Genomic DNA, 16,422 nt, shown 5'->3' with positions numbered 1-16,422 from the left:
TAGTTGAGGCCACAGTTCATTGACTATATTTAAGAGGGAGTTAGATGTAGCCCTTGTGGCTAAGGGGATCAGGGGGTATGGAGAGAAGGCAGGGATGGGTATACTGAGTTGGATGATCAGCCATGATCATATTGAAAGGCGGTGCAGGCTCGAAGGGCCGAATGGCCAACTCCTGCACCTATTGTTTACGTTGCTATGTTACAATGAGTCAAGCCTGCTGGGTCCACAACTAGCATCTCATAACATTTAATAATGGTGGATGTTAATCTCTGTCTCTTGGTTCTTGGTCCTCCAAAATATTCCAAATGGAATTTAAACTGGAGGTGGTGGAGGGAGGACTTAATCCAGAAAGGGTTATTGGGAAGAAAGAGCTACTTTAAATTTAGTTGCATCTGGTTGGGTAACTATAGTTGGGTGGAGATTATTCCATGCTTTAATTGTGCGGGGGAAGAACGAATTGCTGTACACATCTGTCTTTGTAGCTGGGATCACAAATTGGATCGAATGCCCTCGTCTGCTCCTAATTGGTTTGGGTTTGGTGTAGGTCTTGTAGTCTACGTCGAGCTGAGCATTTTAACATTTTGTAAAAATAGGTCAAACGGTGAGCTTCACGTGTGTCTTGGAGAGGGTTCCACCCCGACCAGAGAATTCAGAAGTTTGGTGACACTCGCTTCTCTCTCATTGGTGTTAGTAACAAATCGAGCTGCCTGTCTATGGACACGTTCGATGGGAGAAATGTTTTTATTGGTGTCTGGGTCCTATGCTGCAACTGCTTGGTCCAAATGAGGTCTAACGAGGGTGTATGTGTGTGTTCTCCTTGACGGAAGTTGAACAATGATGAAAGTTTCGCCTCAGAAAGTTTAGGACACCTGTTGCTTTCACCGTTGCATGATGAGTCTGACCATTCTGCAATTTGATGCCAAGATACTTGGTTGGTTTGGATTGTTCAAGGGTGGCACCAAGTATATTGTAAGATGTTTCGCCTGGATTCCTCTTTCTGGTGACAAGCATGGTCTCTCTACCACCCCCTCCCCCCCTCCTCTCCTCCTCCCCCCTCCCCAGCCGGAGTACCTGAGCCTGGAGGAGCTGTGTGAGGACCTGGCAGTGGAGCTGCTGAGCATGTGCAGGAACCAGAGCGAGGTGAACGCCATCCTGAACGACAGCGGGGAAGACGTGGAACAGGAGGAGGGCGAGGATGCACAGGCGTTCGAGGAAGGGATCCCCAACCTGGCCCGGCTGCGGCTGGCTGTCAACTACAACCAGAAGCGGGTCAGACCTGGGATAGACCAGGGTGGGGGTGGGGGGCTCCTGTAAAACCCTTCTGTGTCTCTCACTCTTAGACTTATAGACTTAGATCCTTTATTTGTTGCCTGTGCAGCCACACATATAATAATAAATAACAAAACACACAATAAACCCAAATTAACCTCCACCATAGTAACTCTCTCACTCAGTTCTGCAACTTCCATCCCTCCCTCTCTCCCCCTCCACCTCGCCCCCTCTCCCCCCTTCTTTCAGTTATCTTTCGACCCATAGCACGTAAACAGGCCCTTCGGCCCATCGACTCCATGCTTTCATTCATTAGAAACATAGAAAATAGGTCCATCGGCCCAGCACCTCCATTCATTGTGATCCTGGCTGATCGTCCCCTATCAATAACCCGTGCCTGCCTTCTCCCCATATCCCTTGACTCCACTAGCCCCTAGAGCTCTATCTAACTCTCTCTTAAATCCATCCAGTGACTTGGCCTCCACTGCCCTCTGTGGCAGGGAATTCCACAAATTCACAACTCTCTGGGTGAAAAGTCTTCAATGGCCTTATGGCCCCCCTTTATTCTAAGACTGTGGCCCCTGGTTCTGGACTCGCCCACATTGGGAACATTTTTCCTGCATCTAGCCTGTCCAGTCCTGTTATTGTTCCATATCTCTCCTTTCCCTCTCCCCTGACTCCCAGTCTGAAGAAGGGTCTCGGCCCCTGAAACGTCACCCATTCCTTCTCTCCAGAGATGCTGCCTGTCCCGCTGAGTTACTCCAGCACTTTGTGTCTACCTTTGGTGTAAACCAGCGCTTGCAGTTCCTTCCCACACAGGTCCGGGCCGACCATGGATCACCCATTCATCTAGTTCTCCGATATCCCACTTCCACACTCTCCCTTTCTCTCTCTCTCCCCCTCACTTCATCCTCTCCCCCCGTCTCTCTGCCCCCTCTCCCCCTCCCCCAGTTTATGGTGCACCCCCACTCTCTCTAACTCTCCCCTCAATTTGTGCCCCCCCTCTAACAATAACTCTCACCCCCCCCCCCCCCCCACTAACTGGGACCCCCCCTCTCTAAAACACTCCTGTTCCCCTCTCCCAACCCCCCCCCCCCCATATCTGGCACCCCCCTCTCTCCCTGCCCCCGCCCACACTGACACTGTCTCCTCACCCCCCCCCCCTCCTCTGTAACCCTCTCTAGCGTTCTCTACCTCTCTGCCCCCCAATGTATGCCCCCCTTCTCCCCCCTCTCTCCCCTTCTCTCCCCCCCTCCTCCTCTCTCCCCCCCTCTCTCCTCTCTCTCTCTCTCCCCCCCTCTCTCCCCCTCCCTCTCTCTTCTTTTCTCTCTGTCTCCCTCTCCTCCTCTTCCTCCCCTTCTTCTCTCCCCTCTTCTCTCTCCCTCTTCCCTCTTGTCTTCCCTCCCCTCTTCTCTACCTCCCTTCCCTCCTCTCTTCCCTCCCCCTCTCCTCCCCCTCTCCCCCTCTCTCTCCCCTCTCGTTCCCCCTCACCACTTGTACTGGACCCTCTGAAATTTATTCTCCAGCAGCCTACCCCCTCTCTCCCTCTCACCCACACACTTCTCTCTTTATTCACCCACATCTCTCTCTCCCCCTCTCTCCCCTTCTCTCTCCGCTCTCTCTCTCTCCCCCTCCCCCCACTGTCTCCCCCCCCTCTCTCTCCTCTCTCTGTGCTCCCTCCCCCCAGTTTGTGGCGCACCCCATCTGCCAGCAGGTGTTGACATCTATCTGGTGCGGGAAGTTGATGGTGGCGGGGATCCCCGCACCGTGTGTGGATCATCTTCGTCTCCAGCTCCCTCTTCTTTCACCATGCCCATCCTCAGCGTGGTCTACTGGCTGGCACCCCCCGATCCAAGGTCAGCACTATGGGGGGAGAGGAGGGAGGAGGGGAGAGAGGGGTGGGGGAGGGGAGGGAGGTAGAGGGGTAGAGGTGGGATAAGGGGGGGGGAGGGGGAGGGGAGAGGGGGGGGGGGGGGGGGGGGGGGGGGGGGTGAGGGGGGGGGGGAGAGTGGGGGGTGGAGGAGGGGAGAGAGGGGGGGAGGGGGGAGGGAGACAAAGGGGGAGAGAGAGAAGAGGAGAGAGGGGCGGGGGAGAGGGGGTGGAGAGAGAGGCGGAGAGAGAGAGGGAGAGAGAGAGAGGTAGCGAGGGGGAGAGAAGGGGAGAGGGGGAGAGAAGGGGGCATACATTTGGGGGGCAGAGAGAGTAGAGAACGTTAGAGAGGGTTACAGAGGAGGAAAGAAGGGGAGGGGGAGGGGGGGCAGGGGTGGAGAGAGGGGCCTGGCATTGCAAGGTCAGCCTGATGGGGGGGGTGGGGGGGGCAATGGGGGAGAGACAGGAGGAGGGGTGGGGGGAGATGTGTACCCCTGACCCTCTTCTCCCCAGGTGGGTCAGGTGCCCGTGATGGAGGGGGTGGGGGAGGGGTTGTGAGGAGTTGGAGGGGGGGGTGTGGATGGGGCGAGGGGGTGATGGGGCGAGGGGGGTTTTTGAGGATTTCTCCCCCCTGATTCCCTCTCCCCCCCCCCCCCCACCCCCTCCCCAGGTGGGGCAAATGGTGCGTACGCCGGTGATCAAGTTCCTCCTGCACTCCTCCTCCTACATCTGGTTCCTGGTGCTGCTGCTGGTGGAGTCCATCGTTGCCCAGCAGTTCCGCGATGTCGCCTCGTCACGCAACCAGCCCATCTACCACAACTCCTTGCACATGATCTGGGTGGTGGGTAAGTCACGCCACACGCCACACGCCACACGCAACTCGGCCTGTCCCGAGGGAGGGGGAAGAACAAACAGGGACTCGGTGCCCTTGATGTGGTGACTATTGGCATACCTTGCTGGTTTAGACAATAGACAATAGGTGCAGGAGGAGGCCATTCGGCCCTTCTAGCCAGCACCGCCATTCAATGCGATCATGGCTGATCATCCCCAATCAGTATACCCCATTCCTGCCGTCTCCCCATATCCCCTGACTCCGCTATCTTTAAGAGCCCTATCTAGCTCTTTCTTGAAAGCATCCAGAGAACCGGCCTCCACCGCCCTCTGAGGCAGAGAATTCCACAGACTCACCACTCTCCGTGAGAAAAAGTGTTTCCTCGTCTCCGTTCTAAATGGCTTACCACTTATTCTTAAACTGTGTGGCCCCTGGTTCTGGACTTCCCCAACATCGGGAACATTTTTCCTGCCTCTAGCGTGTCCAAACACTTAACAATCTTATATGTTTCAATAAGATCCCCTCTCATCCTTCTAAACTCCAGAGTGTACAAGCCCAGCCGCTCCATTCTCTCAGCACATGACAGTCCCGCCATCCAGGGAATTAACCTTGTAAACTGAAGATTGACACAAAAAGCTGGAGTTAGGGGCCTATCCCACTGAGGCAATCCCTCAGGAGACTGCCTGCAACTAGGCTGGTGCCATATGGTTGCCGGGGTGTTGCCGGCATGGTCGTGAGCAATTTAATCAGTCGCCTAAAGGATCGTGGCGTTTTTCTGGTCGCTGCGAGATTTTGAAATGGACAAAACGTTTCGGCAACAGCGTAGACCGTGGGCTTGTGGTAGCTTGTCTTCTCCTGACGTAGGTTGCCCTAGGTTGCCGCCAGGCTGACGTAGGCTGTTGCCGGGGCCGGCTTCGGTGAGTTCCATTGCCCTAGTACCTTGCAGTCGCCTGAAAAATCTCCTAAGTGGGACAGGCCCTTAGCTCATTGGGACAGGCAGCATCTCTGTAGAGAAGGAATGGGTGACGTTTCAGGTCTACAGTCTGAGGAAGGGTCTCGACCCGAAACGTCACCCATTCCTTCTCTCCAGAGATGCTGCCTGTCCCGCTGAGTTACTCCAGCTTTTTTGTGTCCATACTGTTGTAGACTATAGGACATGGAACATGCAACATAGGACTAGGGCCAGAGCTGCACGCAACGCTCCAAATGCGTCCTGGCCTTAGTCCGAGAAAGCTGCTTCGTGACTTTGTGACCCTTGCGCTCATAGCCGAATCCTCAACGCCTCCTTTACCGCCCCGTCTATTGTGTTGCTGCTGTTGGTGAGCTATGAACATGGACTGCAAGATCCCTCTGTCCATCAATGGTGTTAAAGGTCTCGCCATTCATGGTTCAACCTCCCAAAGAGCAACGCCCCACATCTGTACAAGCAAGGAAGTGCAGATACAGGTTTAACCATCACACAAACCAACCTCCCTTCCATTAGTGCTAACGGCATCAAGGGATATGGGGAGAAGGCAGGAACGGGGTACTGATTGGGGATGATCAGCCATGATCACATTGAATGGCGGTGCTGGCTCGAAGGGCCGAATGGCCTCCTACTGCACCTATTGTCTATTACACTAAACGAAACCAAGAAACATACAGAGTGCTGGAGTAACTCAGCGGGTCAGGCATCATCTGTGGAGAACATGGATAAGTGACGTTTCGGGGCAAGACCCTTCTTCAGTCCAAAGACTTCTTCAGTCTGAAGAAGGGTCACAACCCTAAAAACGTCACTCATTCCTTCTCTCCAGAGATGTTGCCTGTCCCACTGAGTTACTGCAGCATTTTGTGTCTATCTAGGAGTATTATGTTCAGTTGTGGGCACCACACCCCCCAGCGCCCAACCTAACCCTTTCTGTCCGTGTGTGTGAAGGATATTTCTGGTATGAGTGTAAGGAGGTGTGGATCGAGGGGCTGCGCAGTTACCTGCTGGACTGGTGGAACTTTCTAGACATCGTGATCCTCAGCATGTACCTGGCATCCTTTGCCCTCCGCATTGTCATCTTCCTCAGCGGCCAGCTGTACTGCAGCAACGACATGGACTCCTACTACTGCCAATACTACACCACCGCTGGTCAGTGGCATCTGGGGAGAACCCCCCCCCCCCTCACACCCCCCCCCCTCACCCCCCTCCCCTCACCCCCCCCCCTCCCCCCCCACCCCCCCCCCTTCCCCTCCCACCCCCCCTCACCCCCCCCCCCCCCCCCCTCACCCCCCCCTCCCCTCACACCCCCCCCTCCCCTCACCCCCCTCCCCTCACACACCCCCCCCCCTCACCCCCTCACCCACCCCCCTCCCCTCACCCCCCCCTCCCCTCCCCCACCCTCCCCCCCCCCACCTTTCCCCACCCACCCTCCCCCCCCCCCCCCACCCCCCCTCCCCCTCACCCTCCCCCCCTCCTTTCACACCCCCCTCCCCCCACCCACCCCCCCCCCCTCCCCCTCCCCTCACCCCCCCCCCCCCTCACCCCACCTCACCCTCCCTCCCCTCACCCACCCCCCCTCCCCTCACCCCCCCCTCCCCTCACCCCCCTCCCTCACACCCCCCCCCCCTCCCCTCACACCCCCCTCCCCTCCCCCCCCTCCCCCCCCCTCCCCCTCCCACCACCTCCCCTCACCCTCCCCCCCCCTTCCCCTCACAACCCCCCCTCCTCACACCCCCCCCCTCCCCTCACCCCCCCTCCCCCCCCCTCCCCTCACCTCCCCTCCACCCCCCCCCCCTCCCCTCACCCCCCCCCCCACACACCCCCACCCTCACCCCCCCCTCCCCTCACCCCCCTCCCCTCACCCCCCCCCCCCACACCCCCCCCCCTCCCCTCACCCCCCCCTCCTCTCACACCCCCCCCTCCCCTCCTCCCCCCCTCCCTCACCCTCCCACCCCCCACCCCTCCCCTCACCCCCCCCCTCCCCTCACACCCCCCCCCCCTCCCCCCCTCTCCCCTCACCCTCCCCCCCCTCCCCCCCCCTCCCCTCAACACCCCCCCCCCTCCCCACAACCCCCCACCCCTCCCCTCACCACCCCTCCCCTCTCCCCACCCCCTCCCCCTCCTCACCCCCCCCCTCCCCTCACACCCCCCCTCACCCCCCCTCCCATCACCCCCCCCCCTCCCCCCCCCTCCTCCCCCACCTCCCCCCCTCAACCCCCCCTCCCTCCCTCCACCCCCACCCCCCCCCCCCCTCTCCCCCCCCACCCCCCCCCCCCCCCCCCCCCCCCCCCGCCCCCCCACCCCCCCCCCTCCCCTCCCCCCCCCTCCCCACCCCCCCCCCCCCCCCCCCCCCCCCCCCCTTCCCCCCCCCCCCCCCCCCCCCCTCCCCCCCCCCCCCCCCTCCCCCCCCCCCTCCCCCCCCCCCCCCCCCCCCCCCTCCCCCCCCCCCCCCCCCCCCCCCCCTGCCCGCCCCCTCTTCCCCCCCCCCCCCCCCCGGCCGCCCCCTCCCCCACCCCCCCCCCCACCCCCCCCCCCTCCCCTACACCCCCCCCCTCCCACCCCCCCTCCCTCCCCTCACCCCCCCCTCCCTCACACCCCCCCTCCTCTCACAACCCCCCCCTCCCCCTCCCCCCCCCTCCCCTCCCCCCCCCTCCCCCCTTCCCCCCTTCCCTCTCCCCCCCCCCTCCCCCTCCCCCCCCTTCTCCCCCCCCCCCCTCCCCTCCCCCCCCCCCCCCCCCCCCCCCTCCCCCCCCCCCCCCCTCTCACACCCCCCTCCCCTCACCCCCCCCCTCAACCCCCCCCCCCACTCCTCCCCTCCCCTCAACCCCCCTCCCCTCACCCCCCCTCTCCCTCCCACCCCCCCCCCCCCCTCACCCCCCTCCCCACCCCCCCCTCACCCCCTCCCCCCACCCTCCCCCTCCCCCCCCTCACACCCCCCCCCCTCCCCACAACCCCCCCTCCCCCTCAACACCCCCCTCCCCTCCCCCCCCTCCCCTCACCCCCCCCCCCTCACCCCCCTCCCCTCACCCCCCCCCCCCCCCCCCCCCCCCCCCCCCCCCCCCCCCCCCCCCCCCCCTCCCCCCCCCCCCCCCCCCCCCCCCACTCCCCCCCCCACCCCCCCACCCCCCCCCTCCCCTCACCCCCCCCCCCCCCCTCCCCTCACACCCCCCCTCACACCCTCCCCTCACCCCCCCCTCCCCTCACCCCCCCCCCCCTCCCCTCACCCCCCCCTCACCCCCCTCCCCTCACACCCCCCTCCCCCTCATCCCCCCCTCATACCCCTTCCCCTCACTCCCCCCCCCCCCTCCCCCCCCCCCCCCCCCCCCCCCACACCCCCCCTCCCCTCACCCCCCCCTCCCACCCCCCTCCCCTCCCCTCCCACCCCCCCCCTCACCCCCCCCTCCCCTCCCCCCCCCTCACATCCCCCCTCCCCCCTCACTCCCCCCCTCCCCTCCCCTCACCCCCTCCCTCCCCCCCCTCCCCCCCCCCCCCCCCCTCACCCCCCCCCTCCCCTCCCTCACCCCCCCCTCCCCCCTCCCCTCTCACCCCCCCCCCCTCCTCTCCTTCCCTCTATCTCTCTCCCCCCCCCCTCCTACCCTCCCTCTCCCTCTCCCCTCACCCCCCTCCCTCACACCCCCCCTCCCCTCACTCCCCCCTCAACCTCACCCCCCCTCACCCACCCCCCTCCCCCCCCTCCCCTAACCCCCCTCCTCTCCCCCCCTCCCCTCACCCCCCCCTCACACCCCCCCCCTCCTCCCTCCCTCACCCTCCCCCTCCCCTCACCCCCCCCCCCCCCCCCTCCTCCCTCCCCCCCCTCCCCCCCCCCCCCCCCTCCCCCCCCCCCCCCCCCCCCCCCCCCCCCTCCCCTCCCCTCCCTCCCCCCCCCCCCCCCCCCCCCCCCCCCCCCCCCCCCCTCCCCTCACCCCCCTCCCCCCCCCTCCCCCCCCCCCTCCCCCCCCCTCTCCTCCCCCTCTTCCCCCCCCCCCCCCCCCCCCCCCCCTTCTCTAGAACTTTCACACTCACTGAGACCCCTTTTTTACCCCCCTTCACCGTCCCCCTCACTCCCCCTCCCCCTCCCCCCCCCCCTGAGAGAGCTCCGCCCCTTTTTCTGGTCCCCCCCCCTGCGAGCTGTGTGTGTGTGTGTGTGTGTGGGGGGTGGGGTGCAATGTTGGGATCGTGTGTGACGTGGGGGGGTGGGGGGGGGCGGGTGGGAGTGGGTCAGGGTGGGGGGGAGAGTTGGGGAGTTGCCAGGTGGGTCTGACCTCTGCCCCAGAGGGCATGAGTGGATTGCGGGAGGGGGGATGGGGTGGGGACCAGTGGGGGGATGGACCCAGTGGGTGAGTGACCAGTGGGGCGATGGGCCCAGTTGGGTGAGTGACCAGTGGGGCGATGGGCCCAGTGGGGGAAGTGACCATGTGGGGGGGATGGACCCAGTGGGGGAGTGCCCATGATGGGCCCAGTGGGGGAGTGACCAATGGGGGATGGGCCCAGTTGGGGAGTGACCAATGGGGGGGATGGGCCCAGTGGGGGAGTGACCAATGGGGGGATGGGCCCAGTGGGGGGGGTGAGCAGTGGGGGGGATGGCCCAGTGGGGGAGTGAGCATTGGTGGGGATGGACCCGTGGGTGGAGTGACCAGTGGGGGGATGGGCCCAGTGGTGTGAGTGACCAGTGGGTGAGTGACCATTGGGGGGATGACCAGTGGGGAGTGACCAGTTGGGGAGTGAGCAGTGGGGGAGTGAACCATTGGGGGGGATGGACCCCAGTGGGGAGTGTGGGTGAGTGACCATGGGTGAGTGACCAGTGGGGGGATGGGCCCAGTGGGGGAGTGAGCAGTGGGTGAGTGACCGGGCCTGTGTCCACCCCAGACCGGCATGAGTGGATGCAGGAGGACCCGCAGATGGTGAGCGAGGTCCTGTTCGCCATCACCTCCATGTTGAGTCTGGGCCCGTCTCACCCTCCATCCTCCCCGCACCACGAGAACCCTCGGGACCCCTGCAGATCTCCATCGGACGCATGATCGATGACATGGAATGAGGTTCAGTGCCCACCCCGAAAACCCTCACCCCCACCCCTGACCACCCCTCACCCCCCGAACCCTCCCCCCGACCCCTCACCCCCGTGATCCCTCGCCCCCGAGAGTTCGCCCCAACTTCCGGGCGGAAACATAAACGGGACCCCCTCCCCTCGCTCACCCCCCGAACCCGACCCCCCGCCCCCTCACCCCTTCCTTACTACGGCTAGCACTGGGGACCCCCCGGATCCCCTGAACCCGCCTCCCCTCCGCTCCGCCTGTTCCCTATTGACCCCCGACCCCTCACCCACGACCCCTCACCCCACCCCCTCCACACCCCCGACCCCCCCCTCACCCCAAACCCCTCACCGCCCCCCAACCCTCACCGACCCCGAACACCTCACATATGACCCGTCACCCCCACCCCCTCACCCTCTGAACCCTCACCTCATCCCATGACCCCCCTACATCATCACCGCCACAACTCTCACCTCACCTCGACCCTCAACCCTGACCCTCCGACCCTCCCCTGCCATCCCCGACCCCCCTGCATCCCTAACGTCTCTCCTGACTCCGCTCCCCCCTCACTCTGCCCTCTCCCCCCCCCTGCCCTCCACCTGGACTTCCACCACCTCTCTGCTCCTAGACCCCTCACCCCCTCACCCCCCTCGTCCTCCTGTCCATCATCCCACCTCCCCCGCTCCTCATCTCTTCCCCCCCCCCCCCACATTCCCCCTCCACCCACAATCACACACCAGCACCCCCCCCCCCCCCCGCTGTGTGTACACCCGCCCCCCCCCCCCCCGCTGTGTACACCCCCCCCCCTCCACCCCCGGTTACTGTGACGTTAGCGGTGTGTTGCCGTGTTTCACGCATGTGTCATTGCTACAGGTTCATGTTCGTGTTGATGATCATTCTCACGGCCTTCCTCTGCGGCATCAACAACATATATGTCCATTACGTGGATCTGGAACGCCTCGGCAAGTAAGAGAACCTTCTAGAACCCGCTCGCAGTCATAAGGTCATAAGGGATAGGAGAAGAATTAGGCCATTCGGCCCATCAAGTCCACCGCCATTCAATCATGGCTGATCTATCTCTCCCTCCTAACCCCATTCTCCTGCTTTCTCCCCATAACCCCTGACACCCGTACTGATCAAGGATCTATCTATCTCTGCCTTAAAAATATCCACTGACTTGTGGCTTCCACAGCCGTCTGTGGCAAAGAATTCCACAGATTCACCACCCTCTGGCTAAATAAATTTCTCCTCATCTCCTTCCTAAAAGAACGTCCTTTCATTCCGAGGCTGTGACCTCTGTTCCTAGACTCTCCCACTAGTGGAAACACCCTCTCCACATCCACTCTATCCAGTCCTTTCAGTTTAGTTTATTGAGGTACAGAGGCCATAAAGCAGAGGACACAGGTTCATGGTGAAGGGGAAGATTTAATAGGAATCTGAGGGGTAATCTTTCCACACAGTGGGTGGTGGGTGTATGGAACAAGCTGCCAGAGGAGGTAGTTGAGGCTGGGACAATCCCAACGTTTAAGAAACAGTTAGACAGGTACATGGATAGGACAGGTTTGGAGAGATATGGACCAAACGCGGGCAGGTGGGACTAGTGTAGCTGGGACATTGTTGGCTGGTGTGGGCAAGTTGTGCCGAAGGGCCTGTTTCTGTGCTGTATCACTCTGTGTCTGTGTCTCTGTGTCTCTGTGCCTTTGTGTCTCTGTCACTCTGTCTCTGTGTCTGTGTCTCTCTGTCTCTGTGACTCTGTGTCTCTGTGTCTCTGTGACTGTGTCTCTGTGTCTCTGCGTGTGCGTGACTCTGTGTGTCTGTGACTCCGTGTCTCTGTGACTGTGTCTCTGTGACTGTGTCTCTGTGTCTCTGTGACTGTGTCTCTGTGACTCTGTGACTCTGTGTGTCTGTGACTCCGTGTCTGTGTGACTGTGTCTCTGTGTCTCTGTGTGTCTGTGTCTCTGTGACTCTGTGACTGTGTCTCTGTGTCTCTGTGTGTCTGTGTCTCTGTGACTCTGTGACTGTGTCTCTGTGTCTCTGTGTCTCTGTGTGTCTGTGTCTCTGTGACTCTGTGACTGTGTCTCTGTGTCTCTGTGACTCTGTGACTGTGTCTTTGTGACTGTGTCTCTGTGACTATGTGTCTCTGTGACTGTGTCTCTGTTCGTGCTGTGTGTCTGGACCACTCTGTGACGCTGCCTGTGTCTCTGTGTGTCTGGACTACCGTGGCCTCTGTTTCTGGACTTCTGTGTCTTGTGCCTGTGTTTCTGTGTACTCATGTGAGCTGTGTTCTGTGACGGGACGTGCTCCGTGTCTGTGTCTCTGTGACTGTGTCTCGTCCTGTGTCTCTAGACGTTGTCCTCTGTGGACGTTTGATTGTTTGATTGTACGCTTCAAACGGGACGCTGGTTCCCTGCGGAGTTGTGATTTGGTCGCAGATTTTTCTTGGTCGGATCTTCATCACCATCGTTATGGTCATCGTGCTGCTCAACATGCTGGTGGCTATGATCACCAACTCCTTCCAGAAGATCGAGGTGCCTGACAAACCCTGCCTCACCCTGGGGGCAGTGTGTGTGATGGAGATTGTCACTGTGTTTGACCGAGGGGGAGGGGGGGGTGCGATGCGATCTCTCCCTCTCTTCTCCTCCCTCTCTCCCTCCATCTCTCCTCTCTCCTCTCTTCTACCTCTCCCCCTCTCTCCCACTCAATTCTCCGTCTCTCTCTCCCTCTCTCTCTCTCTCTCTCTCTGTCTCTCTCTCTCCCTCTCTCTCCCTCTCTCCCTCCCTCCCTCCCTCCTCCCTCCCCCTCTCCCACTCTCTCTATCTTCTCATACTCTCTCTCCCCTCTCTCTCTCCTCTCTCCCTCTCTCACTCCCCTATCTCTCCCACTCTCTCCCTCTCTCCTCCCTCTCCCACTCTCTCTCCCTTCCTCCCGTCCTCCAACTCACTCTCTCCCTATGTTGCCGCTCCCCCCCTCCCTCTCTCCCCCCACTCTCTCCCCCCTCTCTCTCCCCAGTGCTTTTAGAGTCACAGTTAGATAGAGCTTTAGGGGCTAGCGAAATCAAGGGATATGGGGAGAAGGCAGGAGCGGGGTTCTGATTGGGGATGATCAGCCATGATCACAATGAATGGCGGTGCTGGCTCGAAGGGCTGAAGGGCCTACTCCTTCACATATTTTCTATGTTTCGATACAGCGTGGAAACAGGCCGTTTGGCCCAACTTGCCCACACCGGCCAACATGCCCCATCTACACTTGTCCCACCTGCCCGCGTTTGGCCCATATCCCTCCAAACCAGTCCTATCCATGCTGACTGCCCCTAATCAGCCCTTGCCCATCCAAATGCCTGTATACTCTCAGAATACTCTCCAGTAACTTACCAACTACAGATGTTAAACTCACCGGCCTATAGTTCCCAGCATTTTCCCTGCAGCCCTTCTTGAAAAGAGGCACAACACTTGCCCCCCTCCATTCTTCCGTCACCTCTCCTGTATTTAAGGACGACTCGTAAATTTCAATCAGGGCTCCCGCAATTTCCTCTCTAGTTTCCCGCAATGTCCTTGGATATATCTGATCAGGCCCTGGAGATTGGTCTACCTTCAAACACAACAGTACCTTCAGTACTTCCTCGACGGTAACCCTGACTGCTCAAAAGACACTTCCAGTGACTGCTCCAATTTCCTCCGTCCTTCTGCCTTTCTCCTCGGTAAATACAGAGGAGAAATACTCATTGAGGACCTTGCCATCTCCTGCGGCTCCACACAGAGGTGACCGCTTTGATTCCTGATGCTACCCGCCAGAGCTATCGCCCGGCCCCTTTTTGCCCTTCTGATATAGTTTACTCTTTAGTTCCCGAAACTCCTCCAGGGATGCACTTGATCCCAGCTGCCTTTACCTGTCCCATACATCCTTCTTGTTTTTGACTAACGTCTCAATTTCCCTCGTCAGCCAAGCTTCCTTGCATTTGCTAGCTTTGCCCTTCACTCTAACGGGGACGTACATATCCTGAGCTTTCTTCAGTACAAATTCAACACATCCCACAGCCAATGTTCCTTTCCCCTCTAATAACCTGCTCCAATCAACTTGAAGTCAAGTTGGCCTTACCCCAGTTGAGCATTTTAACACGTGGACCCTCTCCGTCCCGATCCATAACTATCTTAAACCTAATCCAACTGTGGTCACATTGACAATTGACAATAGGTGCAGGAGTAGGCCATTCGGCCCTTCGAGCCAGCACCGCCATTCAATGTGATCATGGCTGATCATCCCCAATCAGTACCCCGTTCCTGCCTTCTCCCCATATTCCCCAACTCCCTTATCTTTAAGAGCTCTATCTAGCTCTCTCTTGAAAGTATCCAGAGAACCCACCTCCACGGCCCTCTGAGGCAGACAATTCCACAGACTCACAACTCTCTGTGTGAAAAAGTGTTTCCTCGTCTCTGGTCTAAATGGCTTACTCCTTATTCTTAAACTGTGGCCCCTGGTTCTGGACTCCCCCAACATCGGGAACATGTTTCCTGTCTCTAGCGTGTCCAAACCCTTAACAATCTTATATGTTTCAATGAGATCCCCTCTCATCCTTCTAAACTCCAGTGTGTACAAGCCCAGCTGCTCCGTTCTCTCAGCATATGACAGTCCCGCCATCGCGGGAATTAACCTTGTAAACCTACGCTGCACTCGCTCAATAGCAAGAATGTCCTTCCTCAAATTTGGAGACCAAAACTGCACACAATACTTCAGGTGTGGTCTCACTAGGGCCCTGTACAACTGCAGAAGGACCTCTTTGCTCCGATACTCAACTCATCTTGTTATGAAGGCCACACAAAAAGGCTGGAGAAACTCAGCGGGTGCAGCAGCATCTATGGAGCGAAGGAAATCGGCAACGTTTCGGGCCGAAACCCTTCTTCAGACTGATCGGGGGCGGGGGTGGGTGGGGACAAGAAAGGGAAAAGGAGGAGTAGCCCGAAGGCTGGGGGATGGGAGGAGACAGCAGGGGGACTGAGGGAGGGTAGGAGACAGCAAGGACTAACAAAATTGGGAGAATTCGATGTTCATGCCCCCGGGGTGCAGACTCCCCAAACGGAATATGAGGTGCTGTTCCTCCAATTTCCGGTGCTGCTCGTTGTGGCCATGGAGGAGACCCAGGACAGAGAGGTCGGAGACGTTATGAAGGCCATCAGTTGGCCTTCAGTTCACTTTTAAAAACATCCCACTTGGCCGATGTTCCTTTCCCCTCTAATAACCTGCTCCAGTCAACTTGAGCGAGACCTTCTCTCATACCTGGCCTTACCTCAGTTGAGCATTTTAACCCGTGGACCCTCTCTGTCCCAATCCATAACTATCTTAAACCTAATGGAACTGTGGTAACTGGTCCCTAAAGGCTCCTCCACACACACTTCATTAAAGGGCCTGTCCCACTTGCATGCGAGTGCGTGCGTTTTGCGCTAAGTATGCGCTAAGTCCGCTCTAAGTTCGCGCGTGACGTCATTAGCTTCATGCTTACCAATCAGCTGGGCAGGAAGCGAGCCGACTGAATTTGGGCGTCGCGTGGCGTCGGGCAGTGACATCATCACGCAACGCCACACGCTCGGCATACGCCGTCAAGACGCTGTGTACGTCCGCAATGCGCCTGCGTGCCGACAGGCCGTTGGCGTGCGAAGATTTCGGCCATTGCAAAGAATTTCGGAGACCGGCGCGATGCCGGGACCAGCCTCGCACAACTCCGCGCTTCTAAGTGGGACCGGCCCTGCGCGGCCTATACGGTGCCTGTACGCCTCAAGGGACCACGAGGTAGCGTAATTTGTGAGCCAAGGCCACGTAAGTGGGACAGGCCCTTAACTTGCCCTTCCCAATTTCCCAATATTAGATCCAGCGTTGCCCACTCACGTGTGGGGGCCTCCACATACTGTTTCAGAAAACTCTCCTGAGCATCTTTGAGAAGTTCCACCCCATCTAAACCCTTCACACTATGATTTTTCCCAGTCTATATTGGGAACGTTGAAATCCCCTACTACAACAACTGTGTTATTTAATTCAATTAGACAGACACAGGACAGTAACTAAATCGAGCCTGCCATTGTCAGATTACATGCCGCCAACTTTATCCACAACGCTCAACCCCGTCGTGGCCACCAGCGTTCAGGGAAACTCCCCGTGGACACCGCCTGGCCTGTTCCCGCTCCACGGACACGCGGGCACAAACGTCGACCCGGAAAAGGGGCAGGCAGTCGACACTCTGTAGGTAGACACACACAATGCTGGAGTGACTCAGCGGGACAGCCAGCAGCTCTGGAGAGAAGCAACGGGTGACGTTTCAGGGTCGAGGCCCTTCCTCAGACTGACCCAGGGAGTGTGTGTGATGGGACGGTGTAGAGGGAGCTGCACCCTGTGCCTCACTGACTCACTCACACTCTGTCCCCCTCTCCCCCCTCTCCCTTTCTCCCCCTCTCTCGCCCCCCTCTCCC

At 60.0% G+C, this 16,422-nt stretch overlaps 1 protein-coding gene across 1 annotated transcript in view; it reads left to right on the top strand.

Annotated features, from left to right (window-relative positions):
- The window catches only part of trpc2b (transient receptor potential cation channel subfamily C member 2b), a 28,153-nt gene that overhangs the window by 6,776 nt on the left and 4,955 nt on the right, over positions 1-16,422 (top strand). The window contains 11 exon segments of the mRNA XM_055637581.1: positions 1,063-1,269; positions 2,957-3,015; positions 3,017-3,071; positions 3,073-3,129; positions 3,809-3,983; positions 5,886-6,086; positions 9,804-9,880; positions 9,883-9,966; positions 10,836-10,933; positions 12,314-12,347; positions 12,400-12,528. Coding sequence (XP_055493556.1) covers positions 1,063-1,269; positions 2,957-3,015; positions 3,017-3,071; positions 3,073-3,129; positions 3,809-3,983; positions 5,886-6,086; positions 9,804-9,880; positions 9,883-9,966; positions 10,836-10,933; positions 12,314-12,347; positions 12,400-12,528 — 1,176 coding nt within the window.

The sequence above is a fragment of the Leucoraja erinacea genome, chromosome 6 (assembly GCF_028641065.1).
Source record: "Leucoraja erinacea ecotype New England chromosome 6, Leri_hhj_1, whole genome shotgun sequence".
NCBI classification, from domain to species: Eukaryota; Metazoa; Chordata; class Chondrichthyes; order Rajiformes; family Rajidae; genus Leucoraja; species Leucoraja erinaceus.
This window is presented reverse-complemented; position numbering and strand designations above follow the sequence as displayed.